Here is a 17,362-nt window from a genome sequence, read left to right on the forward strand (position 1 = left end):
AGAGTCAGATCAGTGTTCTGTCGATGGTTACAGGCCACAGTCACAGAGTCAGTTCAGTGTTCTGTTGATGGTCACAGGCCACAGTCACAGAGTCAGATCAGTGTTCTGTCGATGGTTACAGGCCACAGTCACCGAGTGAGTTCAGTGTTCTGCCGATGGTCACAGGCCACAGTCACAGAGTCAGATCAGTGTTCTGCTGATGGTCACAGGCCACAGTCACAGAGTCAGATCAGTGTTCTGTCGATGGTTACAGGCCACAGTCACAGAGTCAGTTCAGTGTTCTGTTGATGGTCACAGGCCACAGTCACAGAGTCAGATCAGTGTTCTGTCGATGGTTACAGGCCACAGTCACCGAGTGAGTTCAGTGTTCTGCCGATGGTCACAGGCCACAGTCACAGAGTCAGATCAGTGTTCTGTCGATGGTTACAGGCCACAGTCACAGAGTCAGATCAGTGTTCTGTCGATGGTTACAGGCCACAGTCACAGAGTGAGTTCAGTGTTCTGCTGATGGTCACAGGCCACAGTCACAGAGTGAGATCAGTGTTCTGTAGATGGTTACTGACCACAGTCACAGAGTCAGATCAGTGTTCTGTCGATGGTTACAGGCCACAGTCACAGAGTCAGATCAGTGTTCTGTCGATGGTTACAGGCCACAGTCATACAGTCAGATCAATGTTCTGCTGATGGTTACAGGCCACAGTCAAACAGTCAGATCAGTGTTCTGTCGATGGTTACTGACCACAGTCACAGAGTCAGATCAGTGTTCTGTCGATGGTTACAGGCCACAGTCATACAGTCAGATCAGTGTTCTGTCGATGGTTACAGGCCACAGTCATACAGTCAGATCAATGTTCACCGATGGTTACAGGCCACAGTCACAGAGTCAGATCAGTGTTCTGTCGATGGTTACAGGCCACAGTCACAGAGTCAGTTCAGTGTTCTGTTGATGGTCACAGGCCACAGTCACAGAGTCAGATCAGTGTTCTGTCGATGGTTACAGGCCACAGTCACCGAGTGAGTTCAGTGTTCTGCCGATGGTCACAGGCCACAGTCACAGAGTGAGATCAGTGTTCTGTCGATGGTTACAGGCCACAGTCACAGAGTGAGTTCAGTGTTCTGCTGATGGTCACAGGCCACAGTCACAGAGTGAGATCAGTGTTCTGTAGATGGTTACTGACCACAGTCACAGAGTCAGATCAGTGTTCTGTCGATGGTTACAGGCCACAGTCACAGAGTCAGATCAGTGTTCTGTCGATGGTTACAGGCCACAGTCATACAGTCAGATCAATGTTCTGCTGATGGTTACAGGCCACAGTCAAACAGTCAGATCAGTGTTCTGTCGATGGTTACTGACCACAGTCACAGAGTCAGATCAGTGTTCTGTCGATGGTTACAGGCCACAGTCATACAGTCAGATCAGTGTTCTGTCGATGGTTACAGGCCACAGTCATACAGTCAGATCAATGTTCACCGATGGTTACAGGCCACAGTCACAGAGTCAGATCAGTGTTCTGTTGATGGTTACAGGCCACAGTCACAGAGTCAGATCAGTGTTCTGTCGATGGTTACAGGCCACAGTCACAGAGTCAGATCAGTGTTCTGCCGATGGTTACAGGCCACGGTCACAGTTCAGTGTTCTGCCGATGGTTACTGACCACAGTCACAGTTCAGTGTTCTGCCAATGGTTACTGACCACAGTCACTGAGTCAGATCAGTGTTCTGTCGATGGTTACAGGCCACAGTCACAGAGTCAGTTCAGTGTTCTGTTGATGGTCACAGGCCACAGTCACAGAGTCAGATCAGTGTTCTGTCGATGGTTACAGGCCACAGTCACCGAGTGAGTTCAGTGTTCTGCCGATGGTCACAGGCCACAGTCACAGAGTCAGATCAGTGTTCTGTCGATGGTTACAGGCCACAGTCACAGAGTCAGATCAGTGTTCTGTCGATGGTTACAGGCCACAGTCACAGAGTGAGTTCAGTGTTCTGCTGATGGTCACAGGCCACAGTCACAGAGTGAGATCAGTGTTCTGTAGATGGTTACTGACCACAGTCACAGAGTCAGATCAGTGTTCTGTCGATGGTTACAGGCCACAGTCACAGAGTCAGATCAGTGTTCTGTCGATGGTTACAGGCCACAGTCATACAGTCAGATCAATGTTCTGCTGATGGTTACAGGCCACAGTCAAACAGTCAGATCAGTGTTCTGTCGATGGTTACTGACCACAGTCACAGAGTCAGATCAGTGTTCTGTCGATGGTTACAGGCCACAGTCATACAGTCAGATCAGTGTTCTGTCGATGGTTACAGGCCACAGTCATACAGTCAGATCAATGTTCACCAATGGTTACAGGCCACAGTCACAGAGTCAGATCAGTGTTCTGTTGATGGTTACAGGCCACAGTCACAGAGTCAGATCAGTGTTCTGTCGATGGTTACAGGCCACAGTCACAGAGTCAGATCAGTGTTCTGCCGATGGTTACAGGCCACAGTCACAGTTCAGTGTTCTGCCGATGGTTACTGACCACAGTCACAGAGTCAGATCAGTGTTCTGTCGATGGTTACTGACCACAGTCACAGAGTCAGTTCAGTGTTCTGTCGATGGTTACTGACCACAGTCACAGAGTCAGATCAGTGTTCTGTCGATGGTTACAGGCCACAGTCACAGAGTGAGTTCAGTGTTCTGCTGATGGTCACAGGCCAAAGTCACAGAGTGAGATCAGTGTTCCGTCGATGGTTACTGACCATAGTCACAGAGTCAGATCAGTGTTCTGTCGATGGTTACAGGCCACAGTCACAGAGTGAGTTCAGTGTTCTGTCGATGGTTACTGACCACAGTCACAGAGTCAGATCAGTGTTCCGCCGATGGTTACAGCCACAGTCATACAGTCAGATCAGTGTTCCGCCAATGGTTACAGGCCACAGTCATACAGTCAGATCAGTGTTCTGCCAATGGTTACAGGCCACAGTCACAGTTCAGTGTTCTGCCGATGGTTACTGACCACAGTCACCAAGTCAGATCAGTGTTCTGTCGATGGTTACTGACCACAGTCACAGAGTCAGTTCAGTGTTCTGTCGATGGTTACTGACCACAGTCACAGAGTCGGATCAGTGTTCTGTCGATCGTTACAGGCCACAGTCACAGAGTGAGTTCGGTGTTCTGCCAATGGTCACAGGCCAGAGTCACAGAGTCGGATCAGTGTTCTGTCGATCGTTACAGGCCACAGTCACAGAGTCACTTCAGTGTTCTGTCGATGGTTACTGACCACAGTCACAGAGTCAGATCAGTGTTCTGTCGATGGTTACAGGCCACAGTCACAGAGTCAGATCAGTGTTCTGCCGATGGTCACAGGCCACAGTCACAGAGTCAGTTCAGTGTTCTGTTGATGGTCACAGGCCAGAGTCACAGAGTCAGATCAGTGTTCTGCCGATGGTTACAGGCCACAGTCACAGAGTCAGATCAGTGTTCTGCCGATGGTTACAGGCCACAGTCACAGAGTCAGATCAGTGTTCTGCCGATGGTTACAGGCCACAGTCACAGAGTCAGATCAGTGTTCTGTCGATGGTTACAGGCCACAGTCATACAGTCAGATCAATGTTCTGCCAATGGTTACAGGCCACAGTCATACAGTCAGATCAGTGTTCTGCCAATGGTTACTGACCACAGTCACAGAGTCAGATCAGTGTTCTGTCGATGGTTACTGACCACAGTCACAGAGTCAGTTCAGTGTTCTGTCGATGGTTACTGACCACAGTCACAGAGTTGGATCAGTGTTCTGTCGATCGTTACAGGCCACAGTCACAGAGTCACTTCAGTGTTCTGTCGATGGTTACTGACCACAGTCACAGAGTCAGATCAGTGTTCTGTCGATGGTTACAGGCCACAGTCACAGAGTCAGATCAGTGTTCTGCCGATGGTCACAGGCCAGAGTCACAGAGTGAGTTCAGTGTTCTGTCGATGGTTACTGGCCACAGTCACAGGGTCAGATTTGCGCTGAAGCACCTTGATCAAATCGCTCAAAGAGCTAAAAGAAGTAAACATAAACACGAGGAACATGAACTGTTGAGTCCCTGAAAGCGTCTCTACGACTGTGGAGTGTGGTCAGCGCTGAGGCAAGCCCATCTACAAGTCCAGTGGTGTGGGGCATCTCCCACACCTGCACCCACAGAACCGTGGAGTGTGGTCAGCGCTGAGGCGAGCCCATCCACCAACCCAGTGGTGTGGGGCACGAGACACCGGCACCAACACGACTGTGGAGTGTGGTCAGTGATGAGGCGAGCCCATCCACAAGCCCAGTGGTGTGGGGCACGAGACACCTGCACCTCCCACATGCTGGCTGCAGCGAGAGAGACATTTGAATATGTTTCAATAAAGTTACCCTTTATCTATGTAATATCACTTTGCCCTGCAGGGATAATGTAGTTTGAAAAATGTTGATACAATATTTCTATAATTGATATTCCAAATTAGCTGTTGCAATGTCCTGAGATTACGTTGCTGATTCTTTGCTTTAGATAACGGTACATGATAATTCTAGTTCCGGTTGAAGCGTATTGTCATCTGACTGTACATGTATACAAACAAATGAAACAATGGTTCTCTGGACAGCAGTGAACCCAGACAACGTACATGAGACACACCACATAAAACAAAATGTTAATCAGCTATAATTCGAAATGCACAGCAAGGTAAACAGTAAACAGCCTGCTGTCCTAGTGGTGGCAGGGTATTCATTAGTATCACAGCCTGAGGGAAGAAGCTCGTGCCCAGTCTGGCAGCCCTAATCCTGATGCTCCTGTACCTCTTTCCTGATGGTAGTGGGTCAGAGAGACTGTGGGATGGGTCGTAGGGATCCTGAACAATGTTTTGGGCCCTTCATCTACAACGCTCCCAGGAAGTGTGACAAATGTTAGATTAAATCAGCTTTATTTGTCATAGATACATCAAAATATCAGAATCTCCTGTGGGATTCAGCAAATTAGACTCTCCAGAGTGCAGGTACGGCTAGGGAAGCCATCGCTGGGGATGCATGCGGTGTCGACACCTGACGGCAGAAGACAAGCCAGTGCTCGGCTCCATCACTCTGTGCTGATTAAAGCATTGAGCAAGATTAAAGTTGTTGAGGATGATAGTGGAAAACGAACAGGCGATCAGCGCTGTCTGCCTGCATTTGACCGGTCTCCTTCTCTTCTCATTACTACCGTCGGACGAGAGGTTCAGGGGTCTTGAGGCTACATCTCCAGGTTCACCATCAGTTGTTGCCCTGCAGTCATTGGGCCCCAGGACTTCACTCACCTCAGTGCCAAACTGGCTCCATGGTTGGGCACTCAATCTGTGGTTCCTGCACTCTCTATTTGTTTATTTTTTTTAAATTATTTGCATGATTTGTTCTTTTCTCACACATTGGGTGTTTGACGGTCTTTGTTGTGTGGGTTTTAGTTAATGGATTAATGGATTTGTTTATTTGTTTTGTGGCTGCCTGCAGGAAGATGAATCTCAATGTAATGCCCTGGTGAAGATTTTTACTGCTAACGCTGTAGGGTATTTCATTTGGTAGCTTTCTATAAAAAGCAGTGTGTCCTGCTGATAAAATGTCTGGTTTTTTGGCTAAATCTTTGGTGTGATCCCAAGAGATGACCCACAAATAATGCTGGTGCTCTGAGCGGGGTAGATATCCACTGCCCGGAGGAATTGCTGATTAGAGTGCCGTGTTCAGTGAAAGTATTGGGGAAACTTACACTGGCTGAACAGCTGTTTGATCAATCACACGCACAATGCTGGAGGAACTCAGCAGGCCAGGCAGCATGTAGGAGAAGAGTACGGTCGCGCCTTCAGGCTGAAACCCAGTTTCAGCACGTCCTTTCTAAAATGAGGGGCCCAAACCTGCTCACGATACTCCAAGTGAGGCCTCACCAGTGCTTCATAAAGTTTCAACATTACATCCTTGCTTTTATATTCTAGTGCTCTTGAAATGAAAGCTAACATCACATTTGTCTTCCTCACCAGACTCAACCTGAAAATTCACCTTTAGGGAATCCTGCATAAGTACTCCCAAGTCTCTTTGAACTTCAGTTGTTTTGTATTTTCTCTCCATTTTGAAAATAGTCACCCCTTTCATTTTTTCTACTGAAGTACATGACCATACACTTCCCAACTCTGTATTCCATCTGCCATTTCTTTGCCCGTTCTCCTAATCTGTCTGTCCTTCTGTAGCCTCTCTAATCCCTCAAAACTACCTGCCCCTTCACTTATCTTCATATCATCTGCAAACTATCAATTCCATCTTCCAAATCATTGACATAAAACATAAAAAGAATCGGTCCCAACACAGACACCTGTTGAACACTACTAGTCACCGTCACCCAACCAGAAAAGGCTCCCTTTATTCCCATTCTTTGCATCCTCCCATTCAGCCACTGCTTTATCCACGCTAGAAACTTTCCTGTAATACCATGGACTCGTAGCTTGTTAAGCAGCCTCATGTGTGGCACCTTGTCAAGGGCCTTCTGAAAATCCAAGTACACAACATGAAACAATTCTCCTTCGTCTACTCTGCCTTGCTCCTTCTAATAAGAATTCCAACAGATTTGTCAGGCAAGGTTCTCCCTTGAGGAAACCATGCTGACTATGGTTTATTTTGTCATGTGCCTCCAGGTATCCTGAAACATCATACAAAGGATCAGAGGGCATCCACAGTTGGCAAAGTATTGTGGGAAAAGTATTTTGTTCATTATGGCCTCCCAAGAAGAATACACGGTGCTCAGGGAAGGGATTTTGAGAGTCCGCTCATAGATGAGTTACTGAGTATGCTTGGAGTTGAGAAGTCGAGGACTACCCCCTATCATCCTCAGGGCGATCCCCAGCCTGAAAGGTTCAACCGGACATTGTTAGAAATGCTTGGAGCCCTGGATATTAGCAAACAAAAACAAATGGAGTCAGCATATTGGGCATCTACAACTGTGCATAGAATGAAGCCATAGGATACCCACCATATTATTTGATGTTTGGGCATCTACAGCTGCACACAGAATGAAGCTACAGGATACCCACCATACTTTTGATGTTTGGGCACAAAGCAAGATTGCCTATAGATCTCCGTTTTGGGGTTGGTAGTGAAGACTTACCACAGAAGACATATTTCAAGTATGTGTCTGACATGAGGAAAGAACTGCAACAGACTTATAAGCTAGCAGCGGTCTCTGCTACCAAGCAGAATCAGGGAAACAAGGGGAGATATTATAAAATGATGAAGTTTTCTCAACTGATGGCTGGAGACAAAGTTTGAATCAGGAATTTGGGGCTACCTGGGAAGCATAAGTTGGCTGACCACTGGGTGTCTACGCCTTGCATAGTGGAGAGCCAAATTCCAAATGTGCCAGTTTTCCGGGTGAAGCCAGAAAGTGGGAATGGCCCCGTCAAAAATCTCCATCAGAATCAGCTTTTCCCTCTAGGGCAAGAGGTACATGTTGACCCAGATCCTGACCTGACCCTACACCTGGTAGAACAGAAAGGCAATCAGTAGAAAGACCTGAAAAGGACCCAACCACTGAATGCTGTACAGACTCAGAGGATGAGGAAATGGGGGTATGGTATATGTTACCCTATGCAAACTCCCCAAGAATTGATGAAGGGATTCCTGAATCTCCCAACCCTGACTCAGATGTAGCAGAGGGGTCTGGCAGTGGACAGGCAGACGCAATGCCAGTCAGTGAGGAGAAGCTGGGCTCCGATGTAGTTGGGGATGAAACTGAGCTCAGTCAGGTGCCAGGGGAACTTGACTTGCCGGAAGGTGCGAGTGAGAGACAGGAGGAGGCATCCCCAAGTAGACAGGAAAGGTCCCAAACAGTGCCTGAGGCTGAAGAAAGTGAAGATGAGATAAGAGGTCCCAGAGAGTCAGGAAATGCCCAGTTGGCTGGCAAATCGGGTGGGGTTCCTGAAATCACAATATTCATTTGAATGCTGTGTTATTAATAATGGTTTGATAGGTTTCAAAGTGATGAGGACATGACTATTTTTGGTGGGGGGAGAACGTAATGCCCTGGTTAAGATTTTGACTGCTAATGCTGTGGGCTATTTCATTTGGTAGCTTTCTGTAAAAGCAGTGTGTCCTGCTGGTAGAAATGTTTGGGTTTTTGGCTAAAGATAAGGGGCTATGATGTTCAGATTAGGAATATTGTGTCAGCCAATCAGGATGGTCCAATAGGGAGAAGGTTCTAGAGAAAGCTGGGCAGTATTTACACAGCATTCATTTAAATCGTGGTTGCATTAATAGAAGCATCCCAACTTTCCTCTTTGGTTAGACCCAAAGCATATCAACCTTAGACGTATATTGTTTAAGAAAAGTGGCCTTCTCACCGCTGAGTCCAGTGGCTTTTAGCAGAGCTGGCTAACAAGCCATGTTTCCATACAAGCCTGGTGAGGGGGACTTCATGTACACAGTTTGATAACAAATGTACTTTGAAATGTGTGGTTTGCGTGAGAATGTGCCTGTGGTAGCCCACAAGTGTCAACATGTTTCCAACACCAGCATTGCGTGAACACAGCTCACTAACCCTAATCTGTAGATCTTTGGACTGTAGGAGGAAACTGAAGCACCCAGAGGAAACCCACATGGTCATGGGGAGACCGTGCAAACTCCTTACAGACAGCAATGGAATTGAACCTCAGCCGCTGCCACTGTTAGAGCATTGCTCAAACTGCGTGTTGTAAATAAAATGTAGAATAAAATTTAAATTTTTTAATAAAATAAAACATAATGTCACAATCTAATGTACGTTTAATATTCAAATGTTTCAATAAAGCTTCTCTTAATCTATGCAATATCACTTACTCCTGCAGGGACAATCTTGTTTGAAAAATGTTGATATTTCTGTAACTGCTGTTATTGATTGTGTTAATATTCCAAATATTCTGAGCCAAGGGGCCAGACTCAGTGCCAGAGGCACAGCCTCTGTTGCTTCCCCCAGGTCGGTCCCCTGGTCAGTACTGAAAATGAAGTACTTACTGTTGAGACGGGCAGCCACAGAGGAGCTCTCCACTCTCTGACAGTCACCCATTTATCTGATTTAGAATCTCAGTTTAGGATCCAATTTAGAATTTCATCCCAAGGACCAGACCTATCCATTTCCATAATTACCTTGAAACTAATGGCATTATGATCACTGGATGCAAAATGTTCCCGTACACAAACAACTGTCACCTGCCCTATCTCATTCCTTAACTGGACATTTTGTATCACACACTCTCTCATTGGGCTTCTACACACTGATTAAAGAAACTTTCCTGAACACATTTGAACGCCTTCCCATCCAACCCTTTTACAGAATGGAAGGCCCAGTCAATATTTGGAAAGTTAAAATCACCTACTACTGTCACAATCCCTTGTTGTGCTTGTTAAATGTCTGTGCTCTTTTCCAGTGGGAATTTAATTTGATCTAATCAATGTAGCATTCAACCAGAATGACTCAGTGACTGAAGAATGGCCTCACACACAACATTAAACGAACAATCTTGAAATGCTGTAGGAACTCAACAGGTCAGGCAGCATCTACGGAGAGGAATAGTCAATGTTTTGGGGCTGAGACCCTTCATCAGGACTGGAAACAGCTTCTGTCCCCTTCCCTTCCAGTCCTGGTGAAGGGATTTAGCTTGAAACAACTGTTTATTCATTTCCATAGATGCTGCCTGACCTGCTGAGTTCCTCCAGTATTGTGTGTGTGTTGCTCTGGATTTCCAGCATGGCAGAATCCCTTATGTTTATGCAGGACCCATGGTTGATGTGGCTCTGTTAAATGTTGATGTGTATTTATTCTAGTCTGCCTCTCATTATTCCAGACTGTCTTATTTAAAAAATAAAGATAATCTTTAAGATTAAGATCCTTAATCTTCAGATTGCTGATTCCTTGTTTAAAGTCAAAAGGCACATAATAACTTCATCTTGCAGATATGTTATCAGAATAATTCAATAGTTAAGACCATAAAACATAGGAGCAGAATTGGGCCAATTGGCCCATCAAGTCTGCTGCACCATTCCAGCATGACTGATTTATTATCCCTCTCAACCTCATTCTCCTTCTCCCTGTAACCTTTGACACCCTGACTAATCAAGAAACTATCAACCTCTGCTATAAATATGCCCAATAAGTTAACCTCCATCGTCCATGGCAATGGATTCCACAGATTCATCACCTTCTGGCTAAAGAAATTCCTCCTCATCTCTGTTCTAAATGGACATCCCTTTACTTTGAGGCTGTGCCCTCTGGTCCTTGACACACTCACTTAAGGAAACATCTTCTCCACATTCATTCTTTCCAGAGCTTTCAATATTTGAAAGGTTTCAATGAGATCCCACCCCATTCTTCTAAACTCCAGTGAGTACTGGCCCCGAGCCCATGATCCTCATACGGTAACACTTTCATTCCCTGAATCTTTCTCGTGAACCTCCTCTGGACCCTCTCCAATACCAGCACGTCTTTTCCTAGATAAGAGGCCCAAATAAGAAGGTCACGTTTGACAAATCTTATTAAATTTTTTGATGAGGTTACTAAGAAAGTTGACGAGGGTAAAGCGGTGGATGTTGTCTATATGGACCTCATGGGGCCTTTGACAAGGTTCCACACGGAAGGCTAGTTAGGAAGGTTCAATCGTTAGGCATTAATATGGAAGTAGTAAAATGGATTCAGCAGTGGCTGGGTGGGAGACGCCAGAGAGTAGTGGTGGATAACTGTGTGTCAGATTGGGGGACGGTGTGTAACGGTGTGCCTCAGGGATCTGTACTGGGTCCGGTGTTGTTTGTCATATATATTAATGATCTGGATGATGGGATGGTAAATTGGATTAGTAAGTATGCAGATGATACTAAGATAGGTGGCGTTGTGGATGATGAGGTAGGTTTTCAAAGCTTGCAGAGAGATTTAGGACAGTTAGAAGAGTGGGCTGAAAGATGGCAGATGGAGTTTAATGCTGAAAAATATGAGGTGCTACATTTTGGTAGGACTAATCAAAATAGGACATACATGGTAAATGGTAGGGCATTGAAGAATGCTGTAGAACTGAGGGATCTAGGAATAATGGTGCATAGTTCCCTGAAGGTGGAATCTCATGTGGATAGGGTGGTGAAGAAAGATTTTGGTATGCTGGCCTTTAGTATTCAGAGCATTGAGTATAGGAGTTGGGATGTAGTGTTGAAATTGTATAGGGCATTGGTATGGCCAAATTTGGAGTATTGTGTACAGGTCTGGTCACCGAATTATAGGAAAAATGTCAACAAAACTGAGAGAGTACAGAGAAGATTTACTAGAATGTTACCTGGGTTTCATCTCCTAAGTTACAGAGAAAGGTTGAACAAGTTGAGTCTTTATTCTTTGGAGCATAGAAGGTTGAGGGGGGGACTTGATAAGAGGTATTTAAAATTATGAGGGAGATAGACAGAGTCGACGTGGATAGGCTTTTTCCATTGGGAGTGGGGGAGATTCAAACAAGAGGACATGATTTGAGAGTTAAAGGGAAAAAGTTTAGGGGTAACATGAGGGGGAACTTCTTTACTCAGAGAGTGGTAGCTGTGTGGAACGAGCTTCCAGCAGAAGTGGTTGAGGCAGGTTCGATGTTGTCATTTAAAGTTAAACTGGATAGATATATGGACAGGAAAGGAATGGAGGGTTATGGGCTGAGTGCAGGTCGGTGGGACTAGGTGAGAGTAAAAGTTCAGCACGGACTAGAAGGGCTGAGATGGCCTGTTTCCGTGCTGTAATTGTTATATGGTTATATGGTTAAAACTGCTTACAACACTCCAAGTGTGGCCTGAGCGATTCTTTATAAAGCATCAGCATTACATCCTTGCTTTTATACTCTAGTCCTCTCGAAATGAACATTGCATTTGTTTTCCTAAGGTCTCAAATTGATGTTGCTTTCTCTTTACATTGTGACTAATACTTGCAGGTGGAGAGGAGAGATTCGAAGTCGATAGAAGTTCAGGTATCATCAAGACGACGGGCTTAACTCTGCTCAGGAACAACGAATATGTGTTGACCGTTTTGGCTGTCAATAAGGAAGGCAACAAGGGACCTCATGCATCTGTTTTCATCCTGGTTGGCTCCAGGCCTCCACAGTTTCTTAATGTATCCTACAATGTATTTGTTTCAGAAAATATCCCTGCCGGACAACCGTAAGTAGTAAAAATTAAGAGTAAATTGAAAGGGTCTGTACTGTACTGTAACGTGCTATGTTTTATAGTATGTAATGATAATTATATAACCATATAACAATTACAGCATGGAAACAGGCCATCTCGGCCCTTCTAGTCCGTGCCGAACTCTTACTCTCACCTAGTCCCACCGACCTGCACTCAGCCCATAACCCTCCATTCCTTTCCTGTCCATATATCTATCCAATTTAACTTTAAACAACATCGAACCTGCCTCAACCACCCCTCAACCACAACTTAATTCACCATATACACTCAGTGGCCCTTTTATCAGCTCCACCTGTACACTGGTCATTAGGAAGCAACACAGTGCATAAAAGCATGCAAACATGATCAGATTAAACACCAGAATAGGGAAGAAATGTGATCTAAGTGACTTTGACCATGGAATGATTGGTGCCAGACAGGGTAGTCTGAGTATCTCAGAAACAGCTGATCTCCTGGGATTTTCACGTACAATAGTCTCTAGAGTTTACAGAGAATGGTGTGAAAAATCAAAAAAAAAAATCCAGTGAGCAGCAGTGGGCAAAAACATCTTGTTAATGAGAGAGCTCAGAGGAGTATAGCCAAACTGGTTCAAGCTGACAGGAAGGCAACAGTAACTCAAATAACCACACCTTACAATAATGATGTGCAGACGAACATCTCAGTACAGGAGATACATAATAAAATGGCCATGAGTGTACATTTACATGTATTAGAATTTTCTAACATTTACACTCTGAGAACTAAACTATGCAGGTGAGTTTTAAAAATAGCACATGCCCATCATTTAAGGAATACTCCTTAGAGATTAAAATCTAAATATCGGCCGTAATTCTTAATCAACTGAAAGCAAATAAAGAACAAGGTTTACATTGAAGTTCTATAACCGTAAATTTTCAGGGTAAGCTAAGAAAATACAGATTGAACTTCAAAGAATACAGCACAAGAAAAGGCCCCTCAGCCCACAATGTTGTGCTGAACCAATTAAATTAGTCCAATCACAAACAAAAGAAAATCTGCAAACACTGGAAATCCAAGCAACACACAGAATTCTGGAGGAACTCATTAGATTTTTTTTAGATTATGAGGACACGCAGTCCTCTTTTATTGTCATTTAGTAATGCATGCATGTGGTGTTGTATCACAGAAACACAAGACAGACCAAGACTGAAAAACTGACAAAAACCATATAATTATTACATATAGTTACAACAGTGCAAGCAATACCATAACTTGATGAAGAACAGGCCATGGGCATGGTAAAAAAAGTTCAAAGTCTCTCGAAAGTTCCACATCTCACGCAGACGGGAGAAGGAAGAAAACTCTCCCTGCCATGCCCGACCACAGTCCGACTCTGAGTTGTCCGAAAACTCCGAGCCTCCGACCAGCCCTCCAACACCAAGCACCGAGCACCATCTCTGCCGAGCACTTCGACTCCAGCCCCAGCCGCCAGCAGCAGGCAAAGCCGAGGATTTAGGCCTTCCCTCCGGAGATTCTCAATCACACAGTAGCAGCGGCAGCGAACTGGCATTTCAGAAGTTTCTCCAGATGTTCCTCCGTGCTTCTCACGGTTGTCTCCATCGAATCAGAATTGTGCACGGCTCCTATTTAACAAACACGATATCATTTCACCAGGGAGGCTACACGTGCTGCGTTGCGCCGCCATCTTCTCTTCCCGCAGGATTAGCACGCCAGGCAGCATCTATGGAAGACAGTAAACAGTCAAAGTTTTGGGCCAAGACACTTCGTCAGGACCAGCCCAAAACGTCAACTGCTTTCTCTTTTCCATAGATGCTGCATGGCCTGCTGAGTTCCTCCAGCATTGTGTGTTTCAATTAAATAAGTGATTAAATGCCCAACCAACACCTTCTACCTACATAATGTCAATACCTTTTGAGTCCTGAAGGGTCACGGCCTTAAACAATGATTGTTTATTCCTCTCCATAGATGTTGCCTGACCTGCTGAGTTCCTCCAGCATTTTGTCTGTGTTGCTCTGGATTTCCAGCATCTGCAGAATCTCTTGTAATTATGATTTCCTACACATCTGTGTGTTTGTCTAAGAGCCCTACTCTACTGCCTCTACCACCATCCCTGCCAGCAAATTCCAGGCACCCACCTTGTTGACACCTCTCGGTGGGGTTAACAATGGATGTTGCATCCCAGTGGTCTAGATACACAAGCTAGGGCAGTACGACATGGGGAGCAAGATGTCGCCCACGTAGCAAACTCCCCCTCTCCATGCAGCTGATGAATCCAAACGAACCTCAGTGACCCATACAGTTTGGCATCAGTGGTGTCACAGGAGTTGTCAGTCAGTGTTGAGTTCAACACATGACTGCCTTAGGGAGTCCAGTTCTGGATTTTTCCTCAGGGTTTACTCCCAAAGCCTTCCCCACAAGTGGGTTTGAGATCAGAGTCTCAAACCATGGCTGATGAGCCCCATCTGCCCAGAGCAACTGCTTTTGCCCCTTCTCTTGTCAGTAGAAATGGTACCGCTGGGTTATCAGAGTCTATTTGAGACACACGCCACTGGGAGCATTTAATAGGTAATAGGAACTTAACTCCACTGCCACCCCCAGTTATGACAACCTTCAGGAACCAAGGCATGTAAAAAAAAATGTCCTGCATATCTCCTTTCAGCTTACTCCGTCACTTTAGGTCAGGCGTTCCCAACCTCGGGTCCAGGTACCCCACGAAAATGGTCAGGGGCCAAGGCATAAAAAAGGTTGGCCTCCCTTGCTTTAAATGCAAGCCCTCTAGTGTTAGATACTTCAACCCAGGGAAAAAGATATCGCCTATCTATCTAAACTTATCAAAAGTAGATCTCTCTTCAGCCCCCACTGCTCCAGAGAAAACAACCCAAGTTTGTCTAACCTCTCCTGACAACTCACACCCTCCAATCCATGTCTTGTAAACTTCTTCTACACCCTCTCCAAATCCTCAGTGAGGTGACCAGAACCGACTAACAGATATCAATAAGATTGAAGGAGAAGAGAGAAAATTTACAAGGATGCTGCTGGGACTTGAGAACCTGAGTTTTAAGGAAAGGTTGAATGCATTAGAATTTCATTTATTTAGGAATCGGCGTGGAGTAGGCCCTCTGGCCCTTTGAGCCATTCCGACCCGCAACCTCCAACAAATCCGATTAACCCTAACCTAATCACAGGACAATTTACAATGTCCAGTTAACCAACCCGGTACATCGTGGGTCTGTGGGAGGAAACCAGAGGATGTGGGGGAAACGCATGAATTCCATGGGGGGGGGGGACATGCAGAGACTCCTTACAGGACAGCTCTGGAATTGAACTCCAAACCCCAGGATTCACTGGCTTTACTCCCTGGACTGTAGGAGAATGAGAGCAGATATGATAGAGGGATACAAAATTTTGAGGGGTATAGATGGGGTAAGTGCAAGTAGGTTCTTTCCACTGAGATTGGGTGAGACTAGAATAGAGGACGTGGGTTAAGGTGAAAGGTGAAATTTTCACTGGGATCATGGGAGGGAACCTTTTCATTCGGAGTGTGAAACGAGCGGCCAATGCAAGTGGTGGATGTGGACTTGATTCCAACATTTAAGAGAAGTTTGGATGAGTTCTAAAAAAAAATAAAATAAGGCAACATGTTTTCTGTAAAGGGAAATCATGCCTGACAAATCTGTTAGAGTTCTTCGAGGAAGTTGGTATATCTTTCCCCCAGGCTACTGTGGGAGGTGAGGGAGGAGATTGTTGAGCCTCTGGCAATGATCGTTGCATCATCAATGGGGACGGGAGAGGTTCCGGAGGATTGAAGGGTTGCAGATGTTGTTTCCTTATTCAAAAAAGGGAGTATAGGTAGCCCAGGAAATTATAGACCAGTGAGTCTTACTTCAGTTGTTGGTGAGTTGATGGAAAATACCCTGAGAGGCAGAATTTATGAACATTTGGAGAGACATAATATGATTAGGAATAGTCTGCATGGCTTTGTTAAAGGCAGGTCAAAGTGCCTTACAAGCCTGATGGAATTTTTTGAGGATTGGACTAAATACATTGATGAAGGTTGAGCAGTAGACGTAGTGTATATGAATTTCAGCAAGGCATTTGATAGAGTACCCCATGCAAAGCTTATTGAGAAAGTAAGGAAGCATGGGATCCAAGGGGACATTGCTTTGTGGATCCAGAACTGGCTTACCAACAGAAGGCAAAGAGTGGTTATAGACGGGTCATATTCTGCATGGAGGTTGGTGACCAGTGGTGTGCCTCAGGGATCAGTTCTGGGACCCTTACTCTTCGTGATTTTTATAAATGATCTGGATGAGGAAGTCCAGGGATGGTTTAGTAAATTTGCTGCTAACACAAAGATTGGGGTGTTGTGGATAGTGTGGAGGGCTGTCAGAGGTTACAACGGGACATTGATAGGATGCAAAACTGGGCTAAGAAGTGACAGATGGAGTTCAACCCAGATAAGTGTGAGATAGTTCATTCTGGTAGGTCAAATATGATGGCAGAATATAGTATTAATGGTAAAACTCTTGGCAGTGTGGAGGATCAGAGGGATCTTGGGGTCCGAGTCCATGGGACACTCAAAGCTGCTGTGCAGGTTGACTCTGTGGTTAAGAAAGCATCAATCGTGGGATTGAGTTTAGGAGCAGAGAGGTAATGTTGCAGCTATACAGGACCCTGGTCAGACCCCACTTAGAGTACTGTGCTCAGTTCTGGTCGCCTCACTACAGGAAGGATGTGGAAACCATAGAAAGGGTGCAGAGGAGACTTACAAGGATGTTGCCTGGATTGGGGAGCATGCCTTATGAGAAAAAGTTGAGTGAACTCAGCCTTTTCTTTTTGGAGTGGCGGAGGATGGGAGGTGACCTGACAGAGGTGTATAAGATGATGAGAGGCATTGATCCTGTGGATAGTCAGAGGCTTTTTCCCAGGGCTGAAATAGCTAGCACGGGAGGGCACAGTTTTAAGGTGCTTGGAGGTAGGTACAGAGGAGATGTCAGGAGTAAGTTTTTTACGCAGAGTGGTGAGTATGTGGAATGGGCTGCTGGCGATGGTGGTGGAGGCTGATACGATAGGGTCTTTTAAGAGACTCCTGGATAGGTACATGGAGCTTAGAAAAATAGAGGGCTAAGGGTAACCCTAGGTAATTTCTAAGCTAAGGACATGTTCAGCCCAGCTTTGTGGGCTGAAGGGTCTGT

At 45.4% G+C, this 17,362-nt stretch overlaps 1 protein-coding gene across 1 annotated transcript in view; it reads left to right on the forward strand.

Moving 5' to 3' along the window:
* Nucleotides 1-17,362, forward strand: part of si:dkey-22o22.2 (neural-cadherin) — a 304,012-nt gene that overhangs the window by 154,583 nt on the left and 132,067 nt on the right. Inside the window, exon 3 of the mRNA XM_063054940.1 lies at nucleotides 11,936-12,161. Within this exon, the coding sequence (XP_062911010.1) occupies nucleotides 11,936-12,161 (226 nt within the window). The remainder of the gene's footprint in view (nucleotides 1-11,935; nucleotides 12,162-17,362) is intronic.

The sequence above is a fragment of the Mobula hypostoma genome, chromosome 1 (genome assembly GCF_963921235.1).
Source record: "Mobula hypostoma chromosome 1, sMobHyp1.1, whole genome shotgun sequence".
Classification (NCBI taxonomy): domain Eukaryota; kingdom Metazoa; phylum Chordata; class Chondrichthyes; order Myliobatiformes; family Myliobatidae; genus Mobula; species Mobula hypostoma.